This window comes from Haliaeetus albicilla, chromosome 23 (assembly GCF_947461875.1).
Source record: "Haliaeetus albicilla chromosome 23, bHalAlb1.1, whole genome shotgun sequence".
Taxonomy (NCBI): Eukaryota; Metazoa; Chordata; class Aves; order Accipitriformes; family Accipitridae; genus Haliaeetus; species Haliaeetus albicilla.
This window is the reverse complement of record NC_091505.1, coordinates 20,689,300-20,716,673: the sequence shown is the minus strand read 5'-3', so window position 1 is coordinate 20,716,673 and position 27,374 is coordinate 20,689,300. Positions and strand designations below refer to the sequence as shown.

Genomic DNA, 27,374 nt, shown 5'->3' with positions numbered 1-27,374 from the left:
TACGTGGCAAGGTTTTGGTAGTGGGGGGGGGGCTGCAGGGGCGGCATCTGTGAGAAGCTGCTAGAAGCTTCCCCCGTGTCTGACAGAGCCAATGCCAGCCGGCTCCGAGACGGACCTGCTGCTGGCCAAGGCCAAGTCCATCAGTGATGGTGGTGGTGCCTCTGGGAGAACAGATTTAAGAAGGGGAAAAAAACCTGCAGCCAAAGAGAGGAGTGAGAATGTGTGAGAGCAACAACCTTGCAGACCCCCAGGTCGGTGAAGAAGGACGGGAAGAGATGCTCCAAGCACCGGAGCAGAGATTCCCCTGCAGCCCGTGGGGAAGACCACATTGAGGCAGGCTGTCCCCCTGCAGCCCAGGGAGGTCCACGGGGGAGCAGATCTCCACCTGCAGCCCAGGGAGGACCCCACGCTGGAGCAGGTGGGTTCCCGAAGGAGGCTGGGACCCCGTGGGAAGCCCACGCCGGAGCAGGCTCCTGGCAGGACCTGCGGCCCCGTGCAGAGAGGAGCCCACGCTGGAGCAGGTTTTCTGGCAGGACTTGTGACCCCACGGGGGACCCACACTGGAGCAGTCTGTGCCTGAAGGACTGCAGCCCAGGGAAGGACCCATGTTGGAGAAGTTTGTGGAGGACTGTCTCCCGTGGGAGGGACCCCACGCTGGAGCAGGGGAAGAGTGAGGAGTCCTCCCCCTGAGGAGGAAGGAGCAGCAGAGACAAGGTGTGATGAACTCACCCCAACCCCCATTCCCCATCCCCTTGCGCTGCTGCAGGGGAGAAGGGAGAGAAAATCGGGAGTGGAGTTGAGCCTGAGAAGAAGGGAGGGGTCGGGGGAAAGGGTTTTAAGATTTGGTTTTATTTCTCATTATCCTACTCTGGTTTGACTGGTAATAAATTAAGTTAATTTTCCCCAAGTCAAGTCTGTTTTGCTTGTGACAGCAATTGGTGAGTGATCTCTCCCTGTCCTTTATCTTGACCCATGAGCCCTTCGTTATATTTTCTGTCCCCTGTCCAGCTGAGGAGAGGAGTGGCAGAGCAGCTTTGGTGGGCACCTGGAATCCAGCCAGGGTCAACCCACCACACATGTGCAAAGCACATCCCTTCAATCTGTCTTTCTTCTCGCTCTATGGGTTAATAACTTCCCCTTGGTTTAATAAAGGCGATTCTATCTGAGTTTGCCTTGATTTGCTGACCACCCAAAGTTTTAACAGTTTTAGGCTCAGCTTTGAAGAAACTTGAGGAAGTCCAAGGTTACTGTTGTAACTGTGAGCTCAAACAGCCAAGATGCCTTGATAAACTGGTAAGGAAATGAATATACAAGGGTAGAAGGGATTACAGATAGAGATAGAAGGATTAGGCTGTGAACCAGCAGCAAGACTTGCTGTAAAAATGTTGCTTCGGGCTTTTGTTTATTATTTGTAGAAATTCTATTTAAATGCAGATTAGATTTTCTACCTAGAAGTACAACTTATTCTTTGTTTAGGAACTCTACAAAGAAAAATGAATATAGAGTGTTCTTGTTTTCATTTCTTCATGAACTTTGACAATCATGTTGCTTATCCTGTTATCTGGATTAGATATGCAAGCCGTGGATGTAGGAGTTTTAACAATTTGTTTAGAGACCCTAGTTTAATTAATCAGTGTAAGATTACCAAATTGCCTTGGGATAAAAAACTGCATCTGAGAAGTTGTAATTGGCTACTGACTGAACAGAAGGGCCCAGCTCTGCACAGGGTATTTGGGAGGGAGGGAGGCAGGGCAAAGGCAGGGGAAAGAAAGGGAAGGAAGAAGAAACAAGCAATAAATTAGACAAATATTGAATCTTTTGTGAACTGAAATCTTTTCGTTCTGTATAAAACTTAATTTTTCAGTATTGCTGTACACTCTGTAATCAATCACCTCTTAAAATAACATTTCATCTTCCTGAGAAATAAAAATGAAATTAAAATAATTCTTTATCAATTCTGCTGGGTTTATGAAAACTAGTCTGAAAAGTCTTCACTTTAAATAGACTCCAGAATACGCAAAAATTTTTCTCTTGCATATTGCAGGCTTACTTACCATAACAATATCAGTAGAATTTAGCTAAGGGAAACATCCCAATCACTTTCCATGGGTTTATTTTTATTCCTTTATCCATTCTTCTTGCATCTTGTCACCAGCATCTCCAGCAATCCTTACTGATCTCCTCAAAATTATGATAACATGATGTACATATCTAAAACAACCTTTCGTTAATCATCTCAGCTGTCTGTACAAAAAAAAAAAAAAAGCTAAATTCAAAACAGTGATTTCAAGAGGTTTTTTTTCGTTTCACCTTTTTCTTCTTTCCCAACATAATTTGTGAGTTATTCACCATGTTTTATGACAGAAGTTCCACACAGTGATTGGCATGAACTGTCACTAGGATTCATGGGCAGAAGGACTTGAATTCAAATATGTTTCAGGATCTGAGATTTTGACCCAATTTTAGAGAAGTAGAAGAGTAGTTTGAGTTCTTTGGATATAGAGATGACTTTTGTTGGTTTTTGTCTAATATATGAGAAGGTGGCCACATTTGGCTGACTGGAAATCAAGTATGTTCTCTAAGATCTACTTCACTAGCCATTTAGCATGATCAGTAATTTTGTATTGATCATTTAGCAGGGAAATAACATGCTAATGTAATAGATTTAATGTGGTGTTATGGTAATGGCATACCATTTAGCAAGGTAATATTTTAGTATTACCAGGTTCATAAAAGCTTGTCTGTTGAGAACATAATGAAGATTTCTCAGTGTATTACCTACCTTTGTTATGAAGTGGAAGAAATAAAAAGATTAAGTTTTTGCTTAAAGGAGGTTGATAAAACTTTTTGCCTCATACTAGATACATTTTAGGTGCCCTGTGGTTTTTTGTTCCTTTATTTCTTTTTGATGGACAAGCTAAAGCAGTAACTAATACAAAAGAAGGTGATTCTTCAGGAGATGAAGAACCCTAGGCTGGTAATTTACAGAAAGTAACATGTTTTTAAGAGCTCACACAATCCCATTCAAGATTCAGGGCCTTTAAAAAATCTGAATTTAAGCAATACTTTTCTGTGCCTCCTCTTCAGCAAGCCAAATGTTTCCCGTCATCCATTTGGGTAATATGATGAGCTGTGCATAAAATAAGTCAGAAAAAATGGATCTGTAATGAACAATGCATGACTGGTGAGTGACAGAAAATGGTCTGTATTTCAGAGAAGAAACTAATGAGTCACATGGTTAGCAGTATATGAATGTGTCACATTCTGATATCTTACAGGGTCAACGGACAGACTAAAAGGCAGTTATTAGAACAGCTTATTTCTCCCTTAATATATCATTTCACGGTTGCTTGTACTCTTAGGCTGCATCAGCTATTTATGTTGTTTTTTCAGGAGCTTCTTGTAATATTCCATTATTTGATTGGAATACAGTAACTATTAGCTTTGATTTGAATATATACTTGAAACTATGTGCTCTGGGCAATTTTTTTTTATTTTTTTTTTAATACTTATTTTCTTTTTTTGGTATGTCTGCATGTGCACATTACCATTTCAGGCTAGTTGGCAAGACCAGCAAAAGTCATAAGCCCTAACTCTAGCTGTGTTTAAGTTGTGATGATTTTGTAACAGGTTTTTTTGCTGGAGGAAGAGAGAAGCTTATATTCAGGAGGCTTACTCTGAGCCTGTGGAATTTCTGAAGCCCAATTGTATCTAAAAATCTTTGGACAAATGGCCTTTCTAGTGGGTACTTACAGCTCAAATTAGAAAATACAGTTTTCTGAACAGACCTCTGGGCTGGCCAGCAAATTGTTGCTTGTGAAGATGAAACCTTGTAATGAAAAGTCTGGCATTAAAACCTGACAGACCAGAACTCTTTCAGAGTACATCTTCCTTTCCCCACTTTTCTTTTTTCTTTCATGAAAGGAAAGATAGTCATATCTGCTATTTTTCTTCTTTTCTTTGGATTACAAGAATATGACTGTTCAGTTCAGAACTTTGATTCTTCAAGTTGACATAAGTATAGGGGCCAAATGGGAAGCTCTTTTGTTATGTGATAAGAGTTAGATACCCCTTCCTCTCCTTCCTCCTTTGTAGCTGTCCTCAAGCCCATTTACACACTCTGTTACATAATTATATTGATATAATCTACACTAACACGAAATGGCAAGCTCTAACCCATTTTTATATGCTGCTTAGTTCCTCTGTATCCACAAAATAGTCTCGCTAGCGAGCAAGGGTGCAAGCTTATCCAAGGAAATTCGAGTGTTGCATTGCAGTAACATGGATGTAGCTTAAACGCTTCTCCAGAAAAGCTGCACAGTTGTTACCCTGAGCTCCCTGTTGCTGTAGCCAAAATGGTAGTTACGCCTGAGCTGACTTGGGTATAACTACTTGAGCTGCGCATATTGTGCTGACTGCAGAATAGACCTCTGTGTTACTGTACGTAGCTGTACGTAGCCCTTCTGAATTAATTCTTAACTTTCTGCCATCTGTATGATAATAATTTGTAAGATTTACTTTTCCACAGATGATGATTGTATTGGAACTAGAAAAGCAGAGCAGACTTCCTGCTATCAAAAGTATTTTATACTTTCTTCTGCATATGTCTCCTTCCCTTCTCTTCATTAGCTGTCTTTGTATTTGGCTTGTTCCCTAAGGAAATAAGTATTTAACTTTGCTGCATAGAAACTGTAGCCTGTCTATACTGGTTAGGAAGGAAAGGTTACAAACCATGTCAGAAACATACAGGAAAAAAAATCTTCAGAATAAAATACTCATCAGTTAGAGATAACAACACAGTAATCCGAGAATTACTGATGGGTATGTCTATTTTTAATTACGTATGGCCCAGTCTACTTTGAATTTGCATACAAAATCCTAAAGATTTTACAATGGGGGTAGTTGTAACTATAGTCCAATCTATTTTACAAAAGAATTAAAGTTTAACTCTGAGAAGCACTTTGAGGACTTTCTAGAAATTAGTTTACTGTGTAAAATTTTACGAAATCGTTAGATTTTATTAAATTAGAGTTAATGATAAATTTTAAGATATGTCTTTTGGAAAGATTTGATACCATATCAAATCATCAAAGCACATATAATCCTGGGATTTTTAGTGGTTTATTAAAATAATGAGCTCTTCATCACAGGAGGACTATTTAAAGTGTATATATGGTTTTCTGATGTTGTATTTGGTTAGATTTACTAATGACAGTGAAAGATAAGTCATCAATATGTCTATTTTTTGTTGTACATTTTGAAATGTAGAACACAGTTCTTTGGTGGAGAGAGAAAACAGAATTTTTGCTAATGTGTTGTGCCCTTCAGGTTTCTTTGGGTGCCAAGGGCATCACTCACTACTCCAACAGATATGCTTTGAAAACTTAATATAATATTAAATACTCAAGTGTACAAAAATCTGGTTTAAACTATCTCAAGTTGGGCACCCAGAAATAGTGGAGACTGCATAATTTTGCTTTATTTCTTTATGCCTCAGTTTCCCAGATGCAAATGGCCTCAATAAAGCAAATAATGCAAGTGGGATATTATTCATGTTCATGAAGCTTTTGATTGTGCTGTGAAAACAATAAAAAAGTACACAAGGAAATGAATAAATCTGCATTCAACACAAGGCTTTGAAAGTATTAATTAAAAAGGTGTATGGCCACATGCTGATTAGAGTAGATAAAGAGAAATATTGAATAACTACTTACTCTCTGAATTGGGCCCAAGGGTCCTATGAGAAAAATAGTATATGATAATTTAATTAAAGTTTGCATCAAAACACATTTACACAAGGGAGCTGAATTAATATTGCAGAATTTGCACTTCCTAACTTTTCAGTGCTTCACTGGGAAATGTTAACTCTTTTTTAATATAGTGGTTCATCGGTGTGACATAATGTACTGATCAGACACTTGGCATATTCACCTCACTGAATTTCTTAGATTGAAGGCATTAATGGAGTAAAGTAAGTATAGATCTTGAATCAGAAATACCAAATATTGATAGCAGTGCAGTTGGAAGCACAATTCTATTGAGTTCTGGTATATGATAGAAGGAAGGGGGAAAGGGAGCTAGGGCGTATGTTCTGATTGAGTCAGCCGGATAAGCCTACTTATTTACACATACTAGAGCACTGATATTTATGATTATACTCCTATTTAAGATCCTCTGTAAAATTCTAGGCAGAGTCTGGTGAATTTTGTATTTCTTGGGCAGGTCTGGAGTACTCACTGTTGGGTTTCTTTTTCCCCCCTTCCCTGGGGAAATTTAGTTACTCAAGTCTTGAAGCTGCATAATTACTCAGTGTAACAAGACTAGGAGCAAGGAAATGGCTCTGGTATGTACAGAATTAGAATATGAGTATGTGAAGTGATGGATAAATGGAATAACAGTCCCTTAGGGAAGTGGCCATGTCCAGTATACAGCAGCTTCTAGTATAGGGGAGGGGAAATTCTCCCTGTGCTGCAGTTGGGGATAAAACAATAACTGGGTGAAACAATAACACCTAGAATATTGACTGTAATGTGGTGATTAATCAAGTGTTTCCAGGCTATAAAATAAATCTCCACAACCCATATTACAATTACAGTGGTACCACATTCATGACAGTACCACCATGTTTTCCAATTCTACTGTATAATGGACTTATAATGGGGAAAAAAAATTTCCATTGTCATAGCATCTGAAACATGCTATAAATGCTGTTATATCCAGCTATTCCTGGAATTTAGGTAATTTGTATATATGTAGAATACTTAGAGTAGTAGATTACCCAAAATCTATTAATTACTGTTATAGAAGGGATAATTACGACAAATTGTAAATAAAATACATTGGTGTTACATTATGCAGCATTACAATGATGTTAATCAACAGGTCATTACATGGATCTGTTGATTACCAGTTTGTGACCCTCTGAATATCAGTACCATTTCTGCACGGCTTTGAATGTCACTGTGACCCCTTGTACTTGTGTGATGGTGGCCCTCCAGATCTCTCAGCTCTGTGGTATGCAAATGATGGTGAGCAGAGCCTTAATGATTACTTCTGCCTCAAGGCAGCACATAGTGTGAGAGAAAGGACCTGTGAGCGTGAAAATAAAAAAGAGTCAGTGTCAGGAACCTACGTATTTTGGGAGTTAGACTCGGGGAGGGGTGGGGGTGTTTGTTTGGTTTCCCCTTGAGACTTTAATGTCCTTTTCTGCAGAAGTTCTGCAGTCATTACAGTTTCATCTCTCAGCATTCCAACAGCCCAGTTGGTGGGAGGCTTTTTCCCAGCCATGATAAATTATTCTCTGTCAGAATCCAAATCTGCCTTTTCAAGTCAGATCATTTTTGATGAATTTATTCTGTTAACATGAGCTTGAATTGAAGCAATAGAGGATAATAAATTAACTTTGAGCATATTAATGACATCTCGAGGAGACTATGGATGAATTAAGGAATAAATAGATGAAATAGGTTCAATAACAGGCTGGTGAACACTTAGTCAGCAATTGACTGGTAGCTTTTAATTTAGGTCCTTTTATATCCTATGGTTAATTAAAAACCATAGAAAGATTTTAAAACAACCTTTTGAAATACGAAGTATGAACTCCTCCTGCCATCCATACTAGCTGTAGAAAAGACGGTTGTCAAATGTACTCCACTGAAGCTTAAGGAACAGCAGCTTCAGAAATTTTGTACCCTCTTAAAAAGAAATCTGTGTGTCAAACATGGTGAGAGCTTTCTAGATGCATCTGCTGGAGCAGCACTTTACCCAGACTTAAAATATCCTCTCTGTAGAGCTTATGAAAAATAAATACAAATTATGGGCTTTTGTGGATTTGCTGTTATAAACTAGAGATTAGCGTAGTATATGAACTTCCATTCCTAATAAGAACTGTTGTGATTTCATCTTATTTGGTTAACTTTAACATGTGCCTGCTATGTCCAAACTAGTTTGAAACTTAGACTTACAAAAGAGCTGGATGCTAAGCTTCAGTGACTTCATAAGAACTGAGTGTTTCTTAAATCTGTTTCTAAGGGATCTTGTGTCATATGCAATAGAGAAATGGCTGATTGAGGCTTACATACTACAGAAAGTGTTAAGTTCCTTGACAAATCTGAATGCTAGTATTTAACCTCATTTAATAATATGTGTTAGGCTTTTATTAGCCTAGGTATACTCATGCCAAACTTGTCAAAGTGTGAACACTATTTTTTTGCAAAGACAATTATGGTCTATTAAAAGTATAAAAACATAAATTATTGTTTTATGCTAGGACATCTTGTTACTCAAATAGGGCTGAGTCAAAACTTAGCACCTACTCTCTATAATTTGAAGCTCGACAAATATCTCTCTCTCTTCAGAATCCTCAATATAGACACATAGAGTAGAGTTATAAGAAGAAAATGTTTCTATAATTAAGTTTATAAAAGCATACTCTAAAGATGAACCGATGGTTTTATTCCTATTTTAAAACATTTCTATCTTTGAAGTAATGGAATTTAATTTCCTGAACAATTGGATACCTCATGAAGTTTAACTTTATACCCCCACAGTTTTATATTTGTTGTGCTCAAAATTATTTCTTAAATTAGATTAATTATAATAATAAATACACTACCCTGTTTTCAAGCGTCATCATAATCCTCATGGTTGCAGTCACAGAACCTGTCCTGACAGGTATTGAAATGGGCTGAAAAGATTACTGTCAGCAGTTGCTCACTCCCATTCTCTTGGCTGATATTACTGACCCTGAAATCTTCCAGAATAGTCACAGCTGTGACTGTTCCCTAACACTGTCTTTTTAAAAATTACGTATGCTATGAGAAATCCTGTTCTGTAAAGAATTGTGTCAAATGTTGATCTGGCCTAAATTATTCCCATCATGTGCCAGTTGTCCAGGTGCTCAGAGAATTATCTGGTTTAGAGAAGGAAACTACGAGGCTACTAATGCTACCAGCTAAAATTAGAATATTTTTATATTTTAATTGAAAATTACTTAGGAGAACAGAAAAGAAAATTGGAGCAAATCTGAAAGTCACTGTTGGAGGTTGTTCAAGGGAAACTGAGGATTAAAAGTAAGTAGCGTATTTTCTGAGAGGTAATTTTGTTTTCTTTCAGCAAAGGAAAAGGGGAAAGTTTGTTTTTATATATATATGTATGCACACACACACACATATATATGGTTCATTTGGTTTTTTTTTTTCCTACCCTGTCAGCAAAACTCCTTGATGCCAAAAAATTCTTAATAGTTGGAAAAGGCTTATGTGAAGTGATATGAGAAACTTCCGATCAAACAGCAAAACTTCAGGGGAGAAACTGGTCACAACTGAATGTTTAGAGAGATGATAACTGTGAAAGTATTGCCTCATCAGAATGGTGCCAAAATTTCAGAAGGTGCTAGCAATGCCTATAAAGGCCAATTAGGAAGTCATAGCCATCACAGTAAGTAGTTTTGAACCAATAGGTAAATGATGGAAACTCTAGTCAGGCATCGTTTTTCTTCTTTCAAATGTCTATTCTGAAAGAGGCTCTGAGCTAATGTGCAAAGATTGCTCCAAATCACTCAGAGCCACACTTCTATGCCTGACTGGAGCACAATGAAGTTTGGATTATGCTGTTTTAAATTATCACCCATTTGAAGTAATTTTCTTTATAAAACAAGATTAAAATGACTGTAATTCAAAACATTTTACTTCAAATTGATGTGAAAATTGTAGTGTTCGTATTATTTCCATTTTTCAATTTGACAAAACATTTCACTCCGTGTATAAGCTTTTCTGTGTTGTCACTATCTTAAGAGTGAAAATATGCATTTTACTCTGTGTATTTTACTCTTTCCTGATGTGTCTTATTTCTTAACACTACTTATTTAACTTTTTTCAAGCATGTCTTTATATAGTCTATTGTGGTACCTGGGGAAAATATAAACAGACTTAGAAGGTTTGCTTACCTCCTTTCTACCCCACGCAATAACAGATTATAACTTCTTATTGTTAAATTTGTTCTCTCGTCTTTCTACATGCTTGATGGTTAGATAAGTGCCGATGATAAAGCAAAGCAAAGCAGAATTTGATGTTCTAGCTTGATAGAATTGAAACTCAGATTATGGTGACTTTTATTTACATAAAACTTCCTTTCATTTGTTATCACACTAATACCATAGCAGAAATTTCTTTCCATATATTTTCCTCAAGGTTTCATGTCTCCTGAATAAATCATTTAGGGAAAGAATAGCCTTTTCTTTTCCTCAGAAGTTTATTTCATAGACAGGCAGTTACATAAGTAATTCTTTTTTTTTAAATCCAGTAAAATCTGAGTTACTTGCTTGACTTCCCTATGAATAAGAGTATTTGATTCATCTAATACAGAGTGCTTCTTACAGAGTTCTTGTAGCAGTGAAATACAGAACAATACTGAAAAGCACTGGAGAATTAAGTGACTCGCAGAAGTCCATGGCTAAATTATTGCCAGTGAGAATTACAACTGTAAAGTTCCTGGCCTAAAAATACAAATGTACAAATGTACTTATTTTTAAGTCATACTGTATTCAACCATAAGTGCAACGGAATGCCAAACCTTATCACTTAAAGTAATAGCAATACATACGTCAGCTATCAGACCCTCAAACTCTGGGAAAGAGCTGCTTTGTTGTGCTCAATCTGCAAAGGATAATTCATTCCTTACTAGGGGGTATGATTACATGAGCTGAAAGTTTTAACTAGTACATATGTATAGGGTAGATTTAAAGTGATTATGGAAATGTCACTGCAGGACAATACATTATTAGTAGTCCCTCATATGTTGTATGCTGTCCCCTTATGTTTGCTGATAATTAAAAAGCAGATTGGGATGTCATGGTGAGAATGAGTGCAAAATGTCCCTTTTATCATTTGCAATAAATATGAAATAGTGGTCTTTCTGTATCCTTCAGTGAATGTTCTATTTGCGTCGGTGACAAATGACATCTTTCTCCTTGTAATGTGCCTGCAGGGTTAAATGACTTTATTATTATTAATGAGTCATTGCTCCAGCTGCCCAGAATTAGAGGGAGTAGGAAACGTAAGAGATTTAGACCTAAGTAATTACAAATGTAATTATTACCTTTCAAATTTCATTTTTACAGCAATCGCAAAGTTGTTAATCAAACATGGTCCTTTCCATGTATTCACACTTTTTTGGGGTCTTTGTCAAAGGGATGAGTAGCTATGTGGTTCCACTGAGGGTCGTCCGTGGCAGATTGACAAAGTGGTAATGACAGAAAACTGCTGTGAAAAATTGGTTAGAAAATGTTGTCTAGTCATCAAGGAGTCTGTGGTTCAGAGGGTTTTCCAAGAGAAAAACCCGCCTGAGCTGCAGCCATATGGAGGACTGTCCTCTTGCGGAGGACAAAAGCTGCAGGAGGGGAATCCTTTTGTCCCGCGGAGATAGGAAACGGCAAAGTTTTACTCCTCCAGTCTGTCCTTCCGCAAGGTTGTGGGTTGTCATTAAGGAATCTAATAAGCACAGCAGCACCGACATGGTACTGGACACTTTAGGGGAATTAAAAAGTGTGCCCTCCTGGCCATGCAATAGTTATCCTAATTACTCGTAATTCGGGATTTTCAAGTTTTTAGGTGGAGCCCAAGGCTTGTTGTTCTGTAGTAATGGTAAGGGAGTTGCAGGGAATTTAGAAAAGGGAAATGGTTGTGGATCATGTTAGACCGTGTTGCAGACGTGCCATGAAATGTAAGCAGTGTTGGTTTTCAGAATCACGATCTGAACTTGAAATTTATTGTGAAATGGAAAATCTGAGGAAAAGCTTTGGAGAAATGAGAACATTTCCTTTCAATAATGTTATTTCTGCAGGATTCTTATATTTAAAAAATCTAAATTAAAATAAAATTAATAGAGAAAATGGAAACTATTAGTTTGTATACAAATGTCATTTGAATCAACACTGTCACAAAGGAGGTGCACTTTGAAACTACGTTTTTGATGGGAAATTGTTTTGTCAAAAAAACTTCAGTGAGCTTTACTTATATATTCAACTGGAATAAATAGATTTCATATTATTGATGGTCCAGTCAAATGTAATATCTATCAGCACTCAAATAAGCATAGTGTGTTACTTAGATATCAGCATAGATGAATATTGTAAAAATGTTTAGAAATATTCACAAAATAAATAAAGTCAGGATATTCATAATAAAACCAAATGATTTTTTGTTTATATTCTAAGAAAGAAAAATGTGGGGGGTTTTTTCTTGAAATGCAATTGGAGTGACAGCATAAAAGCCATAGAGTATTTTTAGAATCTTGTAGGATTCTTTTGTTTGCTGCTGTAGTGGCCTTTGACTTTAAATTTCTGTTTGTATATATCTGATGAAAACACTTTTTCAAAACATCTTTTATTGTCTAGCTCTTAAGTTATCACAGGAAAGATATGTTTACTAGCTTACTTACCATTTGGGGTTTTTATGGTTTCCTCTTGAAAATTAACATTTCATTAAAGTGTCTGAACCATGAACAATTGCCCACAGTTGTTCAATTACTTAATTTAAAAGAATTTCTGAGTGTTCTACTTCAGATCAAACTTTTGTTTATTTTTACTGTAATGTCAAGAAAAAGAAAACAGAGCCCCATTTGCCATGTAGATACATCAAGAAACTCTTACTGAAGTGAATAGAGGGTGTACATACAGATATTTGAAGCAGAACTGTAGGTCTTTTATCCCACACCAATCCCTTGAAGGAGTTGCCGTATGTGAGGTATCGCAAACATAACTGAAAATTAACTTTGGCCTGTCCCCTTCTTCATCCCTCTGCCTGTATTGCGCATTGTGCTGAGGATGACTCACCTGATCTCCTTATTGCCACAAGTGTTAGAATTCATAGAGTAGTATGAGAGTATACTAATATTTTCATGTAGGTCTGTTACCGAGAGTAAATGCTACTGACCTTATTCCACCTACAAATTCTGTTCCCTTCTTATCTTTTTGAAGTCCATCCTTTTTTTTCTCTCCAAGCCCAGATCTTTGTTCTTTAGCCAGAGAACCACAAAAGGTAATTGATTTTTTATTACGATGTCCACAGCCTAAGCTTAAGAAGCATATTTGCTGCCGTTTGTGCACCAAATGAGTTTATATAGATTCAGTGATTCTTAGTTCTTTTTACAAATCTTCACCCTTTCAAGATACGTAGTGATTTATAGTAAAATCAGTAAACTATCTCTCCTTCACACACACACAAAATTTTATTTAAAAATTAAACCTTAAAAACTGAGTATAATATTATATTCTGTATAATTACACTATAGATATTTTAAGCAGGAATTTTCTTTTTTCAAACTTCTATATATATTTGAATGCAAGTGTGAATGAAACTGAGCAACCTCTTTAGCTAGGTTTGAAGAAGAGAGAGAACAGATGTTAAAAATTATCAGTAGAAATTACTGCTAAGTTAATTTCTTTTTCTAAGGATTAGCTATAGAAAACTGTATTTTGAAGACTGCTCATTTTATAGCTTCAGACAAACAACCCTTCCACACAGAAAAGGTCTCAAGCTCTTTGTATTGTTTTAATGTATTTTTTTCCTGCTTTTATGGGGAAAGTATAGTAATGGCCATATTTCCATGATATAATATATTTTCTCACTTTGTTTTATCCTTTTGACATGTTCAGTGCCTCTTAAAATAGTATTGATGTGCCCCTAAATTCCCCAGCAAACCCACAGGCAAAAGATTCTCCTCAACGTTGAATTAAATGAAAGAACATACTATGTTGAACTGACTCTGGATTAAATAAATAAATTAATTTAAGCAAATACACATCTGTTTAATTGGTGGTAATGGATTGTCATATACATTCCTAATGAGGTATTTGAATAACGATTCGATCACTAAAAGGAGAGATAGATGGTATTTCAGAGTGTACAGAGCTACCTTGTATTGGGTAAGTGATTTTTCTGTCAATTAGCCCCCATTCTGTTTTAACATGTTTGACTAGATCATTTTTTTAAGTTAAACAATATGCCTGCGTTATGATAATGAGAAAATATATAATCATTATTTCTATTCCAGTTTTTATCTTGTTGATTATATTTTGTGGGGGGTTTTAACTTTTTTCTAGTACCATTTAGACAGTTAAACAGTAAAAGTAATTTTTTAGGTGGAAATAGCCAAAGGGTGCTAATTCCCAGAGAAGCAACAGGCACTGCAGAGGAGAGCTTGTCTAAGATGACTTCCACTTGCACGTTTAAGAACAACTTCTACCGGGCATTTGAAAGTCAATCTCTAGAAGTTCATCTGAGATATACTATTCTTCATAGATCTCCTGCATCTCATATTTCAAGTAATGTTTAAGGATATTTAAGAAAGCTTAAAATTAGTTTTTATATGTGCATACACACATGTGAGCAATAAGGCTTTAGAAACATCATCATATTGGAGTATTTACTGAAAGTAGTGTTGTACTCACTGCTTCACACTCTCCAATAAGGCTTGGAGATAGGCTAACGTGACTACACTCTGTTTTCCTCATCACTGTAACAGGTACGGTTGACAAGCACCGCTCACCTTCCAGAGAAGGTAGAAGGTTTTCAGTGTTCTGATACCGCTGAGGAGGTGGGAGCGAGCGGGCGGCCGTGCGGTGTCAGCTGCTGGCTGGGGCCAGCCCCCCACTTCAAGGTGTTATTGTAGAAGCAGTCATTCCAGGGTGTTAATTGCTCGGTCTCTACAACTGTCCATAGACTCTTGTTTCCCTTGCTGCGAATAAGAGTTGTATCTTGCGAGGCTTAAAAGGAATTTTTACACATCAGGAGAGAAAGTTTGGTGTGTTACCAATGCCCTGCTGAAAACTTATATTGAAAATGTTTCCTCTTCCAGGCACCAGCTGAAAAGTGACAGCTGAAGCCCTTTTTCATCCAGCATATTTCTGTACGATGTTGGGTTTATTACAGAAACTTTACATCAGTAGAAGAGCTTAATATATATCACCTAAAATGTATAGTCTTCTCAGGTATGGGGAAGAAATGCAAATTTCACTCTTTACTATGTTTCCAGGTCGAAGGTTATTGCTGGAGGATAAACCACTTTTCACTATGTAGTTTCACCTTGTTTAATTGATTTGAATTTAAATTTATATTCTGTGTTAAATAATGAACCATGTATTAATAATTAAGAAGCTTCAGTACAAATGTGGAGCAGTTAATTAAATATTAAATAAAGCACGTTGTATTACCCAATACTGTAATCAATATACTAGATTTTAGGCTATTCATTTTAGATGGTCATTATACTTTACAAGTTATGGTTAAAATTCTCATTGATAACTCAATATACACTTGATAGGCTAAGAAACATGTGTCCTTTGCAAATTACCATATTTGTTTTGCCATAATTAGCAACAAAACCACGGACATTCAAGATGAATCCAGTTGGACTGTTGAAGCCATAAGGGTCAGTGCCACATATTCTACAACACTGTCACACTCGTGTTCATTAGGCTGAAACAGAGGAGGTTGCAGGGGGTTTGGGGGCTTGGGGTTTTTTTGATGAAATCTCTTCCTGTGGAAAACAGCAATTACTGAAACTGAACTTTTTACGGGAGCATTGCTTTTAGACCATTTCTTGGTTTTGATTAATATAAGATTGAAATTTTAGTCAGAATAACAGTAAGAGATGACTTAATGAAAGATTAATGTGCTTTATTTATATGGCTATTATTTGTGAAGGAAAGATTCACTTCACTTCACAAGCGTAGTTAATTATACAGGAATTACCATATGCTGTCTCTTTTGCCCTGATACTTCGTCCACTCCCTGTCTTCTTCCTCACCACCTTTCCCCAGCCATCTTTGATAATGTTTGCTTGACTAATTGAAGCCAGGTGCAAAATACTCACACCTCCTACCATTGGGATTTTATAATAAACCTAACTTATGGCAGTTTTTAGGATTAGGTTCAAATTAAAACCGTGGCTGTTAGGATATAAACTGTGTTTACTGGAATGGAAGCAGAGCTTATACTTGCAAGTTATCCAGTACAATCTGGCAAGGCTAGGTAAAATGAAATGTGTGATTTCTTGCATGCATGTTGATTCCTCAGAACATCTGGAGGATCAATCTTCCTCTGAGTGTGATTTCTCACAAGCAAGGCAAGCTCTGTACACACAGCTGAAAACTGAAGGAAGTGGTGTGTCCTACTTGCTCTTTGAATAAAAAGGTTTCAAGGCTAGAACTTAAGTAACTCTTTTAGGTTTTTAATTTATTGAGACATATACAGGAAATAAAATATTCATAGGAAACTTGTCCCAAAGGCATTTTATTATTAAACCAAAAAAAAGTAGAGTATATTATAGCAGCAGTTATTTAGGGTTTCTGCATTCAAGCTTCTTCCTCCTGACCTTATTAAAGTAACCCAGTTTACATTAACAACTATTCTCCCTCCCTTTTTTATTGTTAATATCATTTCTGTTCTCCTCATATAGTGGAGACGGCTAAATGATGTTACCCAAGTGGCCAGTTTTGGTCACCAGGGTAATTCCAGACTATAATTTCCCTATATTATGCTTGAATTCCTGCTTAGATTTAGTACCACATTTAGTAAATACACATGGGTAAAAAAATGGGGGGACATGACCCATTCCTTAGGAGCTCTTGGCTGAGATGAGTAGTATAAGGTTGTCATCTTCATCACTCTGGTGGGTTCCCGCTGAGCAGAGAGCACTGAAAGTGCGATGGGAGCTGTTTAATACGAAATGCTTCAGTAAATGAGAGGCACTTCTGGATGCTGACAGAATAGCATTGGCACTGCAAGCCATGTATTCATATATGTGCTGTGTTGTGAAAATATGAAAAATAGCTCAGCAATGGCATAATTATGGGCAATTTGCTTAATTGCTTGCTAATTGTTGCTTGCTTTATTATGAAACAAGAGTGCTCTAAATGTAACACTGGATGGTTTGCATCCAAAATGTGTCAAATTCGATGCTGGCTTTTCATTAAGACTTCAGCTACAAGGCTTCAAAATTCATGCACTCTATATTCTGTGTTTTAAGTTGTTTTCTTTTCTTTTTTTTTTTTTTTTGAATTTTTTGAAATATTCTTTGCACAATTTATAAGCCCCTAAGCCTGCATCGATACGGTGCAGTCTGACAGTTTCTGAACTTCTAATGAATCCGAGTACTTTGCTAATGAATACATTTACAAATGCCTTTTGATCATTATTACAAATGTGGATAAAGGTGGAGATGTTTTAAGGCTTCTCCAGGAGGTCATATTCTTGATCGTTCAACTCTTAGAAATGCATATCTCCCTTTTAACACATGCATTCAGATTTTTTTTAAAGGGATATGTGCAATTCTGAAAGTTTGGCCTAAACTTTTGGAAAAACTGTTGTCTTCTGTTTTGACCAAGATATCCTGCTTTGAGCAGAAGGTTAGACCAGACATCTTCAGAAGTCCCTTCCAGCCAAAGTCTTTCTGTGATTCCATGATGCAAGTGATGACTTTCATGGCAGACTGAGAAAGAAACCAGCCCTCTTGATGTTGTCTTAGTAGTACGTCTCCCTTTTGGGGCATAGGGGTAGAAAAGAAAGTGTATCGTGTATATACCAAGTATGTGCTTCAATGATCTTAAAGGTCTTTCCCAACCTAAATGATTCTATGATTCTAACTTTTCAACATTCTGAGGCTGCTGATAACACAGTCGTACTAACAGCCTGTCTTCCTTTGAGAATTCTCTATGAGAAATATTCTTAAAACTGGAACATATTAAGGTGGAAATGCCAAAGTAGGCAGTACTGTGCCACAAGTTTTGCAGACTGAGAGGGACAGTAGCATTGTAGAGTTCTTCAGCTTTCATCCCCCAAAAGCAAAGATAATAACCAACATTTTTATTTACTATCGATAGAACCCTACACAGACTTTAGAACCACAGAAAGTCTCTAATGAAAACAAGCAGGAAAAAAGTATCAAATGGTATTTTTTTATAATTGTTTTGACAGAAGGATAGCTACCTGGCAAGGTTGGAATTCCACGTTTTCTTAAATGAAAGTAAATATTCTTACTGAAAACTGCTTTGACCTATAAATGATAAAGACTGTGGAACAATGAAGAAAGTCTTTTAACTGTTGTGCTTTTAGTTATATTTGACAGTTCTGATCTAAACATTTCATAAGAGCTGACAGACACATTCTTTAAAAATGTTCTTAGTTCTGAGGCAGACAATTTAAAAAATAGTTTCATTCCTAAAACAATCTGGAGTTCAAATCAAAGTGGTAAACTCACATGTGCATGAGTGTGATCTGTTCTATGAATTAAAAAATCTCTTTCATATTACTTGTATGTCATGGTTGAAGAGTCTCCATGTTGTATGAAAAAAATACATAAAATTAAGGGTTTATTACTGAGTGAAGTAAGAAATGAGGTAGACTGGTAAGAGTTCGACGGAATGGATTGTTTATTCATAATACTTGGGGGATATGTACACTTCTATTTCTATTTATAAACCTGTCATATCTTATGTGAGAAGATGTTACTAGACACTGAATTTCAGTAGCGAAAATCGTCATTTCTTCTGAAAATAATGAGAGACAGCAGGAACGTCCTTTTACTTGATTGGTAGAGGCAGATGTCACAGATGTTTCCTACCACTGAGTACTTACCGGACTATGCAGAATAATTGCCTACATTACTACTTTCGAATGAGAGAGAAGGGCTCCGAAAATTTTATTTTCACCCACATTTCGCAATGATTTGCAAGGATGCAAAATGGAAAGAAGCTTGAAGAGGAGCAGCTAGAAAATGCCATGGTCAATTTACACAGCTTCTGATAAATGGCCACTTGAGCACTGAACTTCACACTCACTCAGCTGCTGGTGACCTCAGATGGTCCTCTGGGATGCTCGGCTGAGCCAGGCAGAGAATCCTGTGTTTAAAGTAGGCACAAGTGGTGGAGGGAACGCCAGGCAGGGTGCTGAGGCCAACATCTCGGTGCTAGTTACAGTGACCTCTTTGCGTGTTGTCTGTAACAGAATATTTGGAATAATACATTGCTGACATAAAGCGCTCTTCTCTAATAAAATAGGGAATTGTTAAAAATGTATTTTTAATAAGTAAAGCATAGTTTAGATGACAGTGCAATGCCAGCACTAAGTAGCTATTTAGAAGGATTTCAGGTGCTAAAGAAGCAGGAAAATGATGATATGTTAGGAAAATAGAGAATGAATTAGGCTGACAGAAAGAAGCTACATTTCATGGCCTGGAAGAGCAGGCAAAAAAGATAATGCCTGCTGAATATTCATGCAGAAAACCTCCTACATTTTGTTCTAGGTTCATTCAAAACCAGGTGAATTATGCTCCAACAGTCATTTTTACTTCATTGTGCTAAAACCATAGTATTTCACACTGCTGATTGTATTTATTTTTACTTTATACCAAACAGAAACTGTTTTGCATCCCAATTATCCCTGCTAGTACTATTTACTGCAGCGGATTAGTTGATGAGGTTTTTCTAAGTTTCCTTTAAATACGGATATTAGGGACCTTGCCTGCCTCACACTGTATTCATTGTAACATCCCTAGTTAATTTGGTTTCCTACAGCATACCCAGTCTTCTAAAGACTGCCTCAGGGTTGCACTGATGCTGTGGCCTATACGCAGGTGATTTGGATTAAAAAACCCACAAAGGTGTATTATTATTTTTTAAAGAAAAAAATTGTACTCCCTTTAAAGTTAGTCTAGAGGTTAAGGTTATCATTGATTTTATTTTTTTAAGTTTTTTGTTTTTTTTAAAATGAAGGCATTATATTATAAAACAAAACTTGGCTGTTACTCTTGGAAAAAAATTGAGTCAGACATCATACAGAAAAGTACTTCTATTTGCTAAATACTTTTTATTTCCTGTTCTGCAACACTGCAGAGGTGCTCAGTAGAAAAAGGCCTTTTCAAAGTTAAGGAAAACTGTATATTTTACATGTTATTAATCATAAGCAGTGATGAAAAACATACTCTGACAATCAAGATTACATGTACCAAATACCAACATTGAAGGAAAGATTATGACTGCTACAAAAGGTGTATCTTCTAAACAGTCCTGCATTTGCAGACTGTTGTATGACAAAACCCCAACTCAAAGCCAAAAAATAATTTGTATTCATAACTTATGATTATGCCCAGGATCGTTCTAAAGTTGTTGTTGGGGTTTTTTTTGTTGTTAATTTTTTTTGATAAAGCTAAAACTCAGATTAAAATATCTCTTTATTAACAGAATAAACAAGACTGTCATTCTGACAATGTTCTTAGCATGATAACATGTTCCAAGTCTACAGGTAGTCAGGCAACACATGGCACAAAATTACTGTCCTACTGATCTGTCGAAATGGTGTAGAGAATGTTTTATAAGTGACCTTTCATTTCTGCAGTTGGCTTGTCTAAAGCTTATATGTTTTTACTGCCAAATGCTTCTTTTGATGGTTTAGCTTTGTTTACTCTCACTGAAGTTTGAGACAGATAGTACAATATAAGTACTGTAATGGCTTGCTGTGAAGAGCTAGAAATGCATAAGTATTATTTCCAAATAAACAATTGTGTGTTTTTTGGTTTAACTGAATTAATAGCATTTTAAGAGCAATTAGAAAGCCTCAAGACAGGAAGAAACACCAAGGTACTGGGTATCAAAAAGATATTTTTAATAAATACAAAAAAGATCAGTTTCTGTATAAAACAGGGGTAACTCAACACTCTGTCAAGGTTGTACCTGATTTCAATGAATTGCCTTGATCAGAAGACAAGCAAACCTGGATAATTAAAGAGCTTAACAAGACTTCTACATACTCAGATTTATGTCTCTAATAGCAGATAGTAGGACACAGAAAGATTAGACTAATCTACCAGTAGTAACTTTTTTTTCAGAAACTATTGCCTCTGCTGAACTATTTCCATATTTATGTCTCCTACTGCCCATCAAAACTGGATTAGTATTTCAACAGCAAGGTGCCAAAGCTTTGTCAGGATTACATTGAAAAATACTGAGACAAAATGACTGAAGGCATGTTGAAATGCCAGTAATAGGGCATTTGTATTGAGATGTAACATGGAAATATGTATTTGTGCTTTGTAGCTTTACACGGATTTCAACATGCAAAATATTTATAAAAACAGAAGTGCAGCATGTGTATAAACACAAAGCTCAGAGGGTGAGAGGCTCCTACTCAGAACTCGTATTGCTATAAGTAATTCCTAGCAGCATACCTTCTCCAGTGGTTATGAGCCAGAATCCAATTTTAAATGTTATTTTCATGAAGACAGATATTAAAAATACGTACGTATCATTCATTGGAAAGTTTTGTGAAGACAACAGAGCAAAATATCTAATCAGACACTCTTCTTTGTTCCTGATGTATTTAAACCATGTACACAGCAAGAGAATATAAAATTAACACATATAATATGAAAACTATTTTGAGGAATGATTTGTAGAAGTTTAATTCTATTAGTCTGAGTTTACACAACATAGTAAAGCCACAGTTTAAATGAAACTGATCAAGATTGTTTATGTATTGCAAATTACGTCTTTCAGATTTAGTAGTTTACTTTGCCTTTGAACAAATTAAAATTTCTATAATCCTTTTTCAAGGGCACAAACCTTGCATCTACTGAAGAAATCTGGTTCGATTACTAGTAAACTACAGAGGTTACAGCTTCTTTTGCTATTACCCTTTGATTTTTCAAGGTTTCCAGTATTGAATGCATGGAGAAATCAATTCTCTTTAAAATTGCTGTTATACTGTCTTTCATTCTTAAAGCTCTTGAGTGCATCTTTGAAGCCAATGTACCATCCTTGGCTATGTGTCCAAATTAATTTTGTTTTGCCTTAAGCAAAGCAAAACAATCCAAAAATCCAGTTTTAAGAGAACGTTTAAAAAAAATATCCTAATTTTAATAATTTTTTTCAAGTAGTTGTATGCAAACATATAGAATTATGGTATTAGATTATTAGAAAACTTTTAGCTTTATTACACAAATGACAATTTCAAAAAGTGAAAAGGTCATTGTAAAGTAGAATGTATAAGGGCTATAGCTGCATAGCTGTAATGCTGGTTATCATCTGTTCCTTAAACGTTACCTTTTCTCTGATGCTAGCCAATGACAACACTGCGGGCCCCAAACTCGCAAACATCTCAACCTTCACTTAAGCTGTACACCTGGAGGTATTTTCTTTCCAAACTGTGGCCATTATTGTGGAACTGGGATTGCTTTGTTAACCTTGATTCCCTGTGCCCTTCCAAGTCTTCGGACCTCTGATAACGTCTTGTGTTTTTCCATCCTCCCAGCTATCGAAGTCAATCTCCAGAAAGCCCTGGCCGAAGCCTCTGAAACCTGCACGCAGGAGTGTCTCATCCTAGGCCATTCTGACAACTGCTGGATGCCACCTTCTTTGACACAGTATCAGCAGTCCAACACCCCTTTGCCGTCGTTCGGCTTCCAGCAAGGCTGGGGCCGAGGAGCCAGGCCTGAGGGACGACACACTCTTGGGAGGCCCCTTCCAAAGGACGACACTGACAAAGGCCAGGGTGGGCCCAGGCCCCAGTTCTACAACACCTGCGAAAGACATTGCGCCAGCGAAGATCCCGTCAAAGTCATTCCTCTGGCAAGCTTCACCGCGTCCCACCAGGCACCGGCGTCTGGGAGTAGCACTACGTTTATACACGAGCACCAGCTATAAATCCATACCTGACAAATCCGTTATTTCAGGCTTTAAGTGTGACTGTATATAGTCACAGCCTAACACTGTTCTTAGTGCGTATACAAACTTGTTAGGCTTGTGAATATTTATGTATATAGAATCCTAAATTTGAAATTGAAAAGCTAAATCCTTAGGACTTAGTTAAAAGAAATTTACCATAGTTCTTGGCAAAATCCACAAAATGGGGAAGAAAACCCACAACCCAGAAACAATCAAAAGAAAAACACAAAATCCTGTTCATTTTCTTATATGGGCCACGTAGTGCAAATATCTGCCAGCAGTTCTTCCTCCCTGTTGAAAGCAATTTCTTAGTACAGTTTGGGGAATATTACAGTCTAAATATAGATTACTCAATTTTTTCTTCGTTGTTATCATTTATAGCATATTCATAGATTGCATCTTCCATTTGCTTAGCAATAGAAATCAAGTGGGCAATTTCTCATTTGATTACCTTACATAATAGAATGAATAAGATCCTAAAATCTAATTCGTAAGAAGGATGGTGTATCTTTCCACCAAAATTTATCTTCTATGTAACTAAGAAGGAAAATGTACTTAAAGACATGACAACTGCTTTTAATTTTTATTGGCTCAATCTGCAGGTATTTATTCTTTGAAAGAATGTAATAGATGAAACAGAAAGCTCTCAACTAGGCTTTTCTTTGTGAAATAAACAACACGACAGTAATAGGATATGCAAGATCAAAACTGGAAAAAAGATTATAAATAACTTTTTTTAATTTCCAAGATTTTCCTTTCTACAATAATGCAAGAAACAATGATACATATTATGCTTTTCAAGCCATAAGTCTAATTTAAAAAAAATATTTTATTTTTTTTTCTTGCAGAGCTTGCTTTGGCTACTGTTCCTGTTAGTTGAAAATTACATGGGCACTGCTCAAAACAGTAGGAAAATGGGGTAGTTTTTTTGGCTGATGTGATGTGGCTGCAAGCTACTGGTGTTTAAAAGAATATTATAGTGATGTATATGGCTTTTTTTTACAGCTATATTCACCTAATGTAAGTATTCAGTAAAAGGTTAGCTATACTATTAGTTACTTCACCACAAACCTATTAGCTGGAGTACTCATCATTGTGGGTTAGTTTATTAGAGAATGACTAACAGTTCTCAGCAAAGAAAGAAGAATCTAGGTAATGAAAGCTGGATAAATGTAATCATAAACACACCCCAATCATGTTATTTGATAAAGTCTCAAGATGATTCTCTTTAAAGATGAGGGATTTTTTTCAGTGTTCTGTGTACTGGAGGATGTATTCTTAATAGTGGCAGAAAAAAGCTGGTAAATTCTACAGTGGATGAGAAGGTGGTTCCTTTCTTAGATGAAAAACCACATTTTCCTTCTAGTCTTTTGTTGCTGCTTAGCCATTTTATCATTTACAGTATGTACATACCAAGAAATTTTTGCTTTAAAAAACTGTGTAACTTTGTTTAGTTTTATTGCTACATTAAGTGAGACAATCGAAGTTGTATGGAGGGGGAAAAAAGACAGTGTGTGAATATTTCCTATGGATAGAATTCTATGTAGGCTTCATATTGTAACTTAAATCTGTAATTTATAAACAAAACTGTGTGTAAAAATGCTGTAATATTAGCTGCTTGTAAAATTTACAGAAGTTCAAGTTGTTGAGGGTTTCCAATGAATGCTAAAAGAGCTTCTCTTATGTGCCCAGCAGGTATAAGTAGCTTTATATATCGCTGTCCCCACTGTAAATCTATTCAAATCACATTTAGATTTTATGTGCAAAATAAAAGAAGCTTCACTTTTAACCTACTGATAGGGTTTAATTAATGAACATCAGATTATCTAATGATGTACTTCTTCTCTTTTCTTTTTTTTAATGTAGTTTTCAGTAATGTTTAGAAAAGATGTGGCACACCGGCTTCCAGTTGCATGTAAATCCTGGAAAAAAATAGTAATCCTTTGGGTACTGACACACAATAGCTGACACAACTCATTTCCAATTCCAGGACAATTAAAAATTTGACAAATTAATTCATACCTAATATATACAAAGCCCCTTGTTGTTTGCTTTGGAGACATCACAATGAGAAAATTCGGCAGTCCTTTTCAGGGATACGCAAAAAAAAGCTTATCTGTAGTTTACACAGATTTACCAAACATATTAATTGTGCAAATTTAGAAAAATGCTGACAGCTAATGCTTCCTATTGTAAGCAGAGGACTTTAGTTTTTTTTACAGAGCGCTGCCATACCAAATGTTTACAGAATTGCCAGCTGCATTGGAAAACTCTCAATTTTTTTTGACTGCAACACTTCCTTTCTGGGTGAAAATTGTAACTGAAATTTCCTGGCAAAGAATTAATTTCCACAATTTTAGGATTTTCATAGGAAAAGGTAAAGGAACCAGAATCAGTGTTTTTTCATAGGTAGGGGAAAAAAACCAACAAACTTCACATTTGAATGTTTAGGGGTTTGGGTTTTTTTTCTTTTTTCCCCTGAGGTACAGAAGCAATTAACCATCCCCCTTTCTCTTGAAAACAAACAAACAAAAACCCAACAAAACACCGAAACCAACCAACAACAAAAAATTGCTTAAGCAAAAGCATTGTAAAGATGAATCTGATTATAAGACGTATTAAATGTTATATCCATGAAATTGTGTTGTGATGTTCTAAAATTCTGTCAACAAGATACAGAACAATTGTAAATACACGTTGTAGCAGGAGTTAAATGGTTCCCTCATTTTTACATATTACATATCTAACATATAAAACTATGCATTTGAGGCAATATTTTTCCGAGTGGCATGTCAGTATCCAGAGGAATAACGTTACTAGAGACTCTTTACACATCTTGTCATATATATAAATAATTTATCTAGTACATAGACTGTATATTTTTTGTGTAATTTTTTTTTAGTCATTTAACTTATTTTATCTTACTTGTGTCAATTTGTGGAGAAAACAATCCTATATACAATATACAGTAAAATGGTAGCTACATGATTAGATTTGTTTCATACAGTGTAACAATAAAGGAAAACCTTTGCCTTCAAAGTAATGTGTCCCACAGTCTAGCCTAGATTATTGTCGTCCCCCCAACTCAATACATGCTTGTTGCACTTCCAAGCGTTGCGTCCAAGTTATGGGTAGCGGTGGCAGAGAGAAAGATACTTCTTTCCACATTGTAAAGCAGCCAATTCTAAAAAAAAAACTCTTAAAGAACTGAAGTCAAACTGTTATGAGCAAAATATGCTGTTTCTTTGTTTTCCTAAAGTGTGCTGTATTCTGAAGTGTAACTTAAAGAAGGAATAATTAGGCATGTCTGCTCGGCCAGACAGAGACTACAGAGCACCTGCTCTCTCTGGGCTGTGAGCTGGCTGGATGCAGGTCATTTAGCTAATTATCATGGCAATGAGCCCACGCTAATAGGACCTGAGGGCTTATGAATGTTAGCATAGCAGCTAGCTTGACATAACATTAGTTATGTGGTTCTGAATCCAGCCAGGTCTTTTTGCTTGGTGTAGGGCTGGAGGAGAGCAGCCCCTTTGTGTTGGAGACCTACGGCCCCGGGGTGTATAGATCTGTTTGGGGGTTTTTGTAAGAGAAGTGCAGGTTTGCTCTGGTGTGTTCTGAGCAAGCTGTAATCCAGTGTGGAACCCCCTCAGCCCTGAGCTACCATTATTACCCTGCTTCCAGCTTGGTCAAGCCAAAGACAGTAGACCTAAATAATTTCTAGTCAGTAATGGTTGATTAGCTCAAGGTTGTTCGATTCAAGCTTATAAGGTTTGAGTTTTTAAAGCTTGAAAATTTACACTTGACTTCGTTTGCTCAAGTTTTGCTTTTGCAGCTTTAATGCCAATCCTTAATGAATGATTAGCAATTAAATGATCGCACTGCAGTTTACTACCATTATTTAACTGGATAAATAAAAAGGGAAGGATTGGTTTGTGCAGACACAAAGTAAAGTTGAAGGCAAAGATTTTATTTGGTATACATAGGAAAATTGTGTATAACTTACATTATCCCTAGTGAAGAAAGAGATTGACGATTTCTTGTAAATATTTGAGTTTGTATTTCTGGGAAATCTCCCTGCTCTATGGCATACTACAGGATCTGAGAGTGAGCAGTGTATGTCTGTGTATTGAAACAGCCCTAACCACACTTTACAAATCATGCAGTTGGACATCATATACTACAGTCCAGCAGCATTTAAAGTCCAGTAAATTTGCAGTAGTTCTATTTCAGGTTTCTGTACAGCATGTTGTCTTGTTAATTACAATGCTTATTAATAAACTAGATCCACAAAAGCAGTTTTCTCCTTTGCACTGTTTTATGTTTCTGAAATACAAGGGTTTTAAAAGTATTCCTCCAGCTGCACTTCTCTCCCATTTCCAGCTTTCCAAAACTCATTTCTTTATGAAGCCACAAACTGTCAGAAAGTCAAGAAAATTTAACTTCATTTGCAGTTGCTTCATGCAACTGAGTAGCAGGCTTTTGGTAAACAGTAGAAATATCCACACACAATGTGTACAGCAATCTAGCTTTATATTATCAGAAATATCTTCCATTTCAGTGTGACTTCTTTTCATACCAAGCTCCCTCCTCCTCCTACGCCTCTGATACACTTACTTATAGAAAATCATTATGAGCTGGAGGCAGGAGTGTTTATGGG

At 36.4% G+C, this 27,374-nt stretch overlaps 1 protein-coding gene across 3 annotated transcripts in view; it reads left to right on the top strand.

Annotated features, from left to right (window-relative positions):
- Window positions 1–27,012, top strand: part of PCDH11X (protocadherin 11 X-linked) — a 512,079-nt gene extending 485,067 nt beyond the window's left edge. For 2 of the 3 annotated variants that reach the window (XM_069811515.1, XM_069811514.1), the window contains one exon: window positions 22,305–27,012. In XM_069811515.1, the coding sequence (XP_069667616.1) occupies window positions 22,305–22,696 (392 nt within the window). In that variant the 3' untranslated portion in view covers window positions 22,697–27,012. The remainder of the gene's footprint in view (window positions 1–22,304) is intronic. The other variant, XM_069811516.1, reaches the window with a different exon arrangement.
- Window positions 27,013–27,374: the final 362 nt, after the last annotated feature.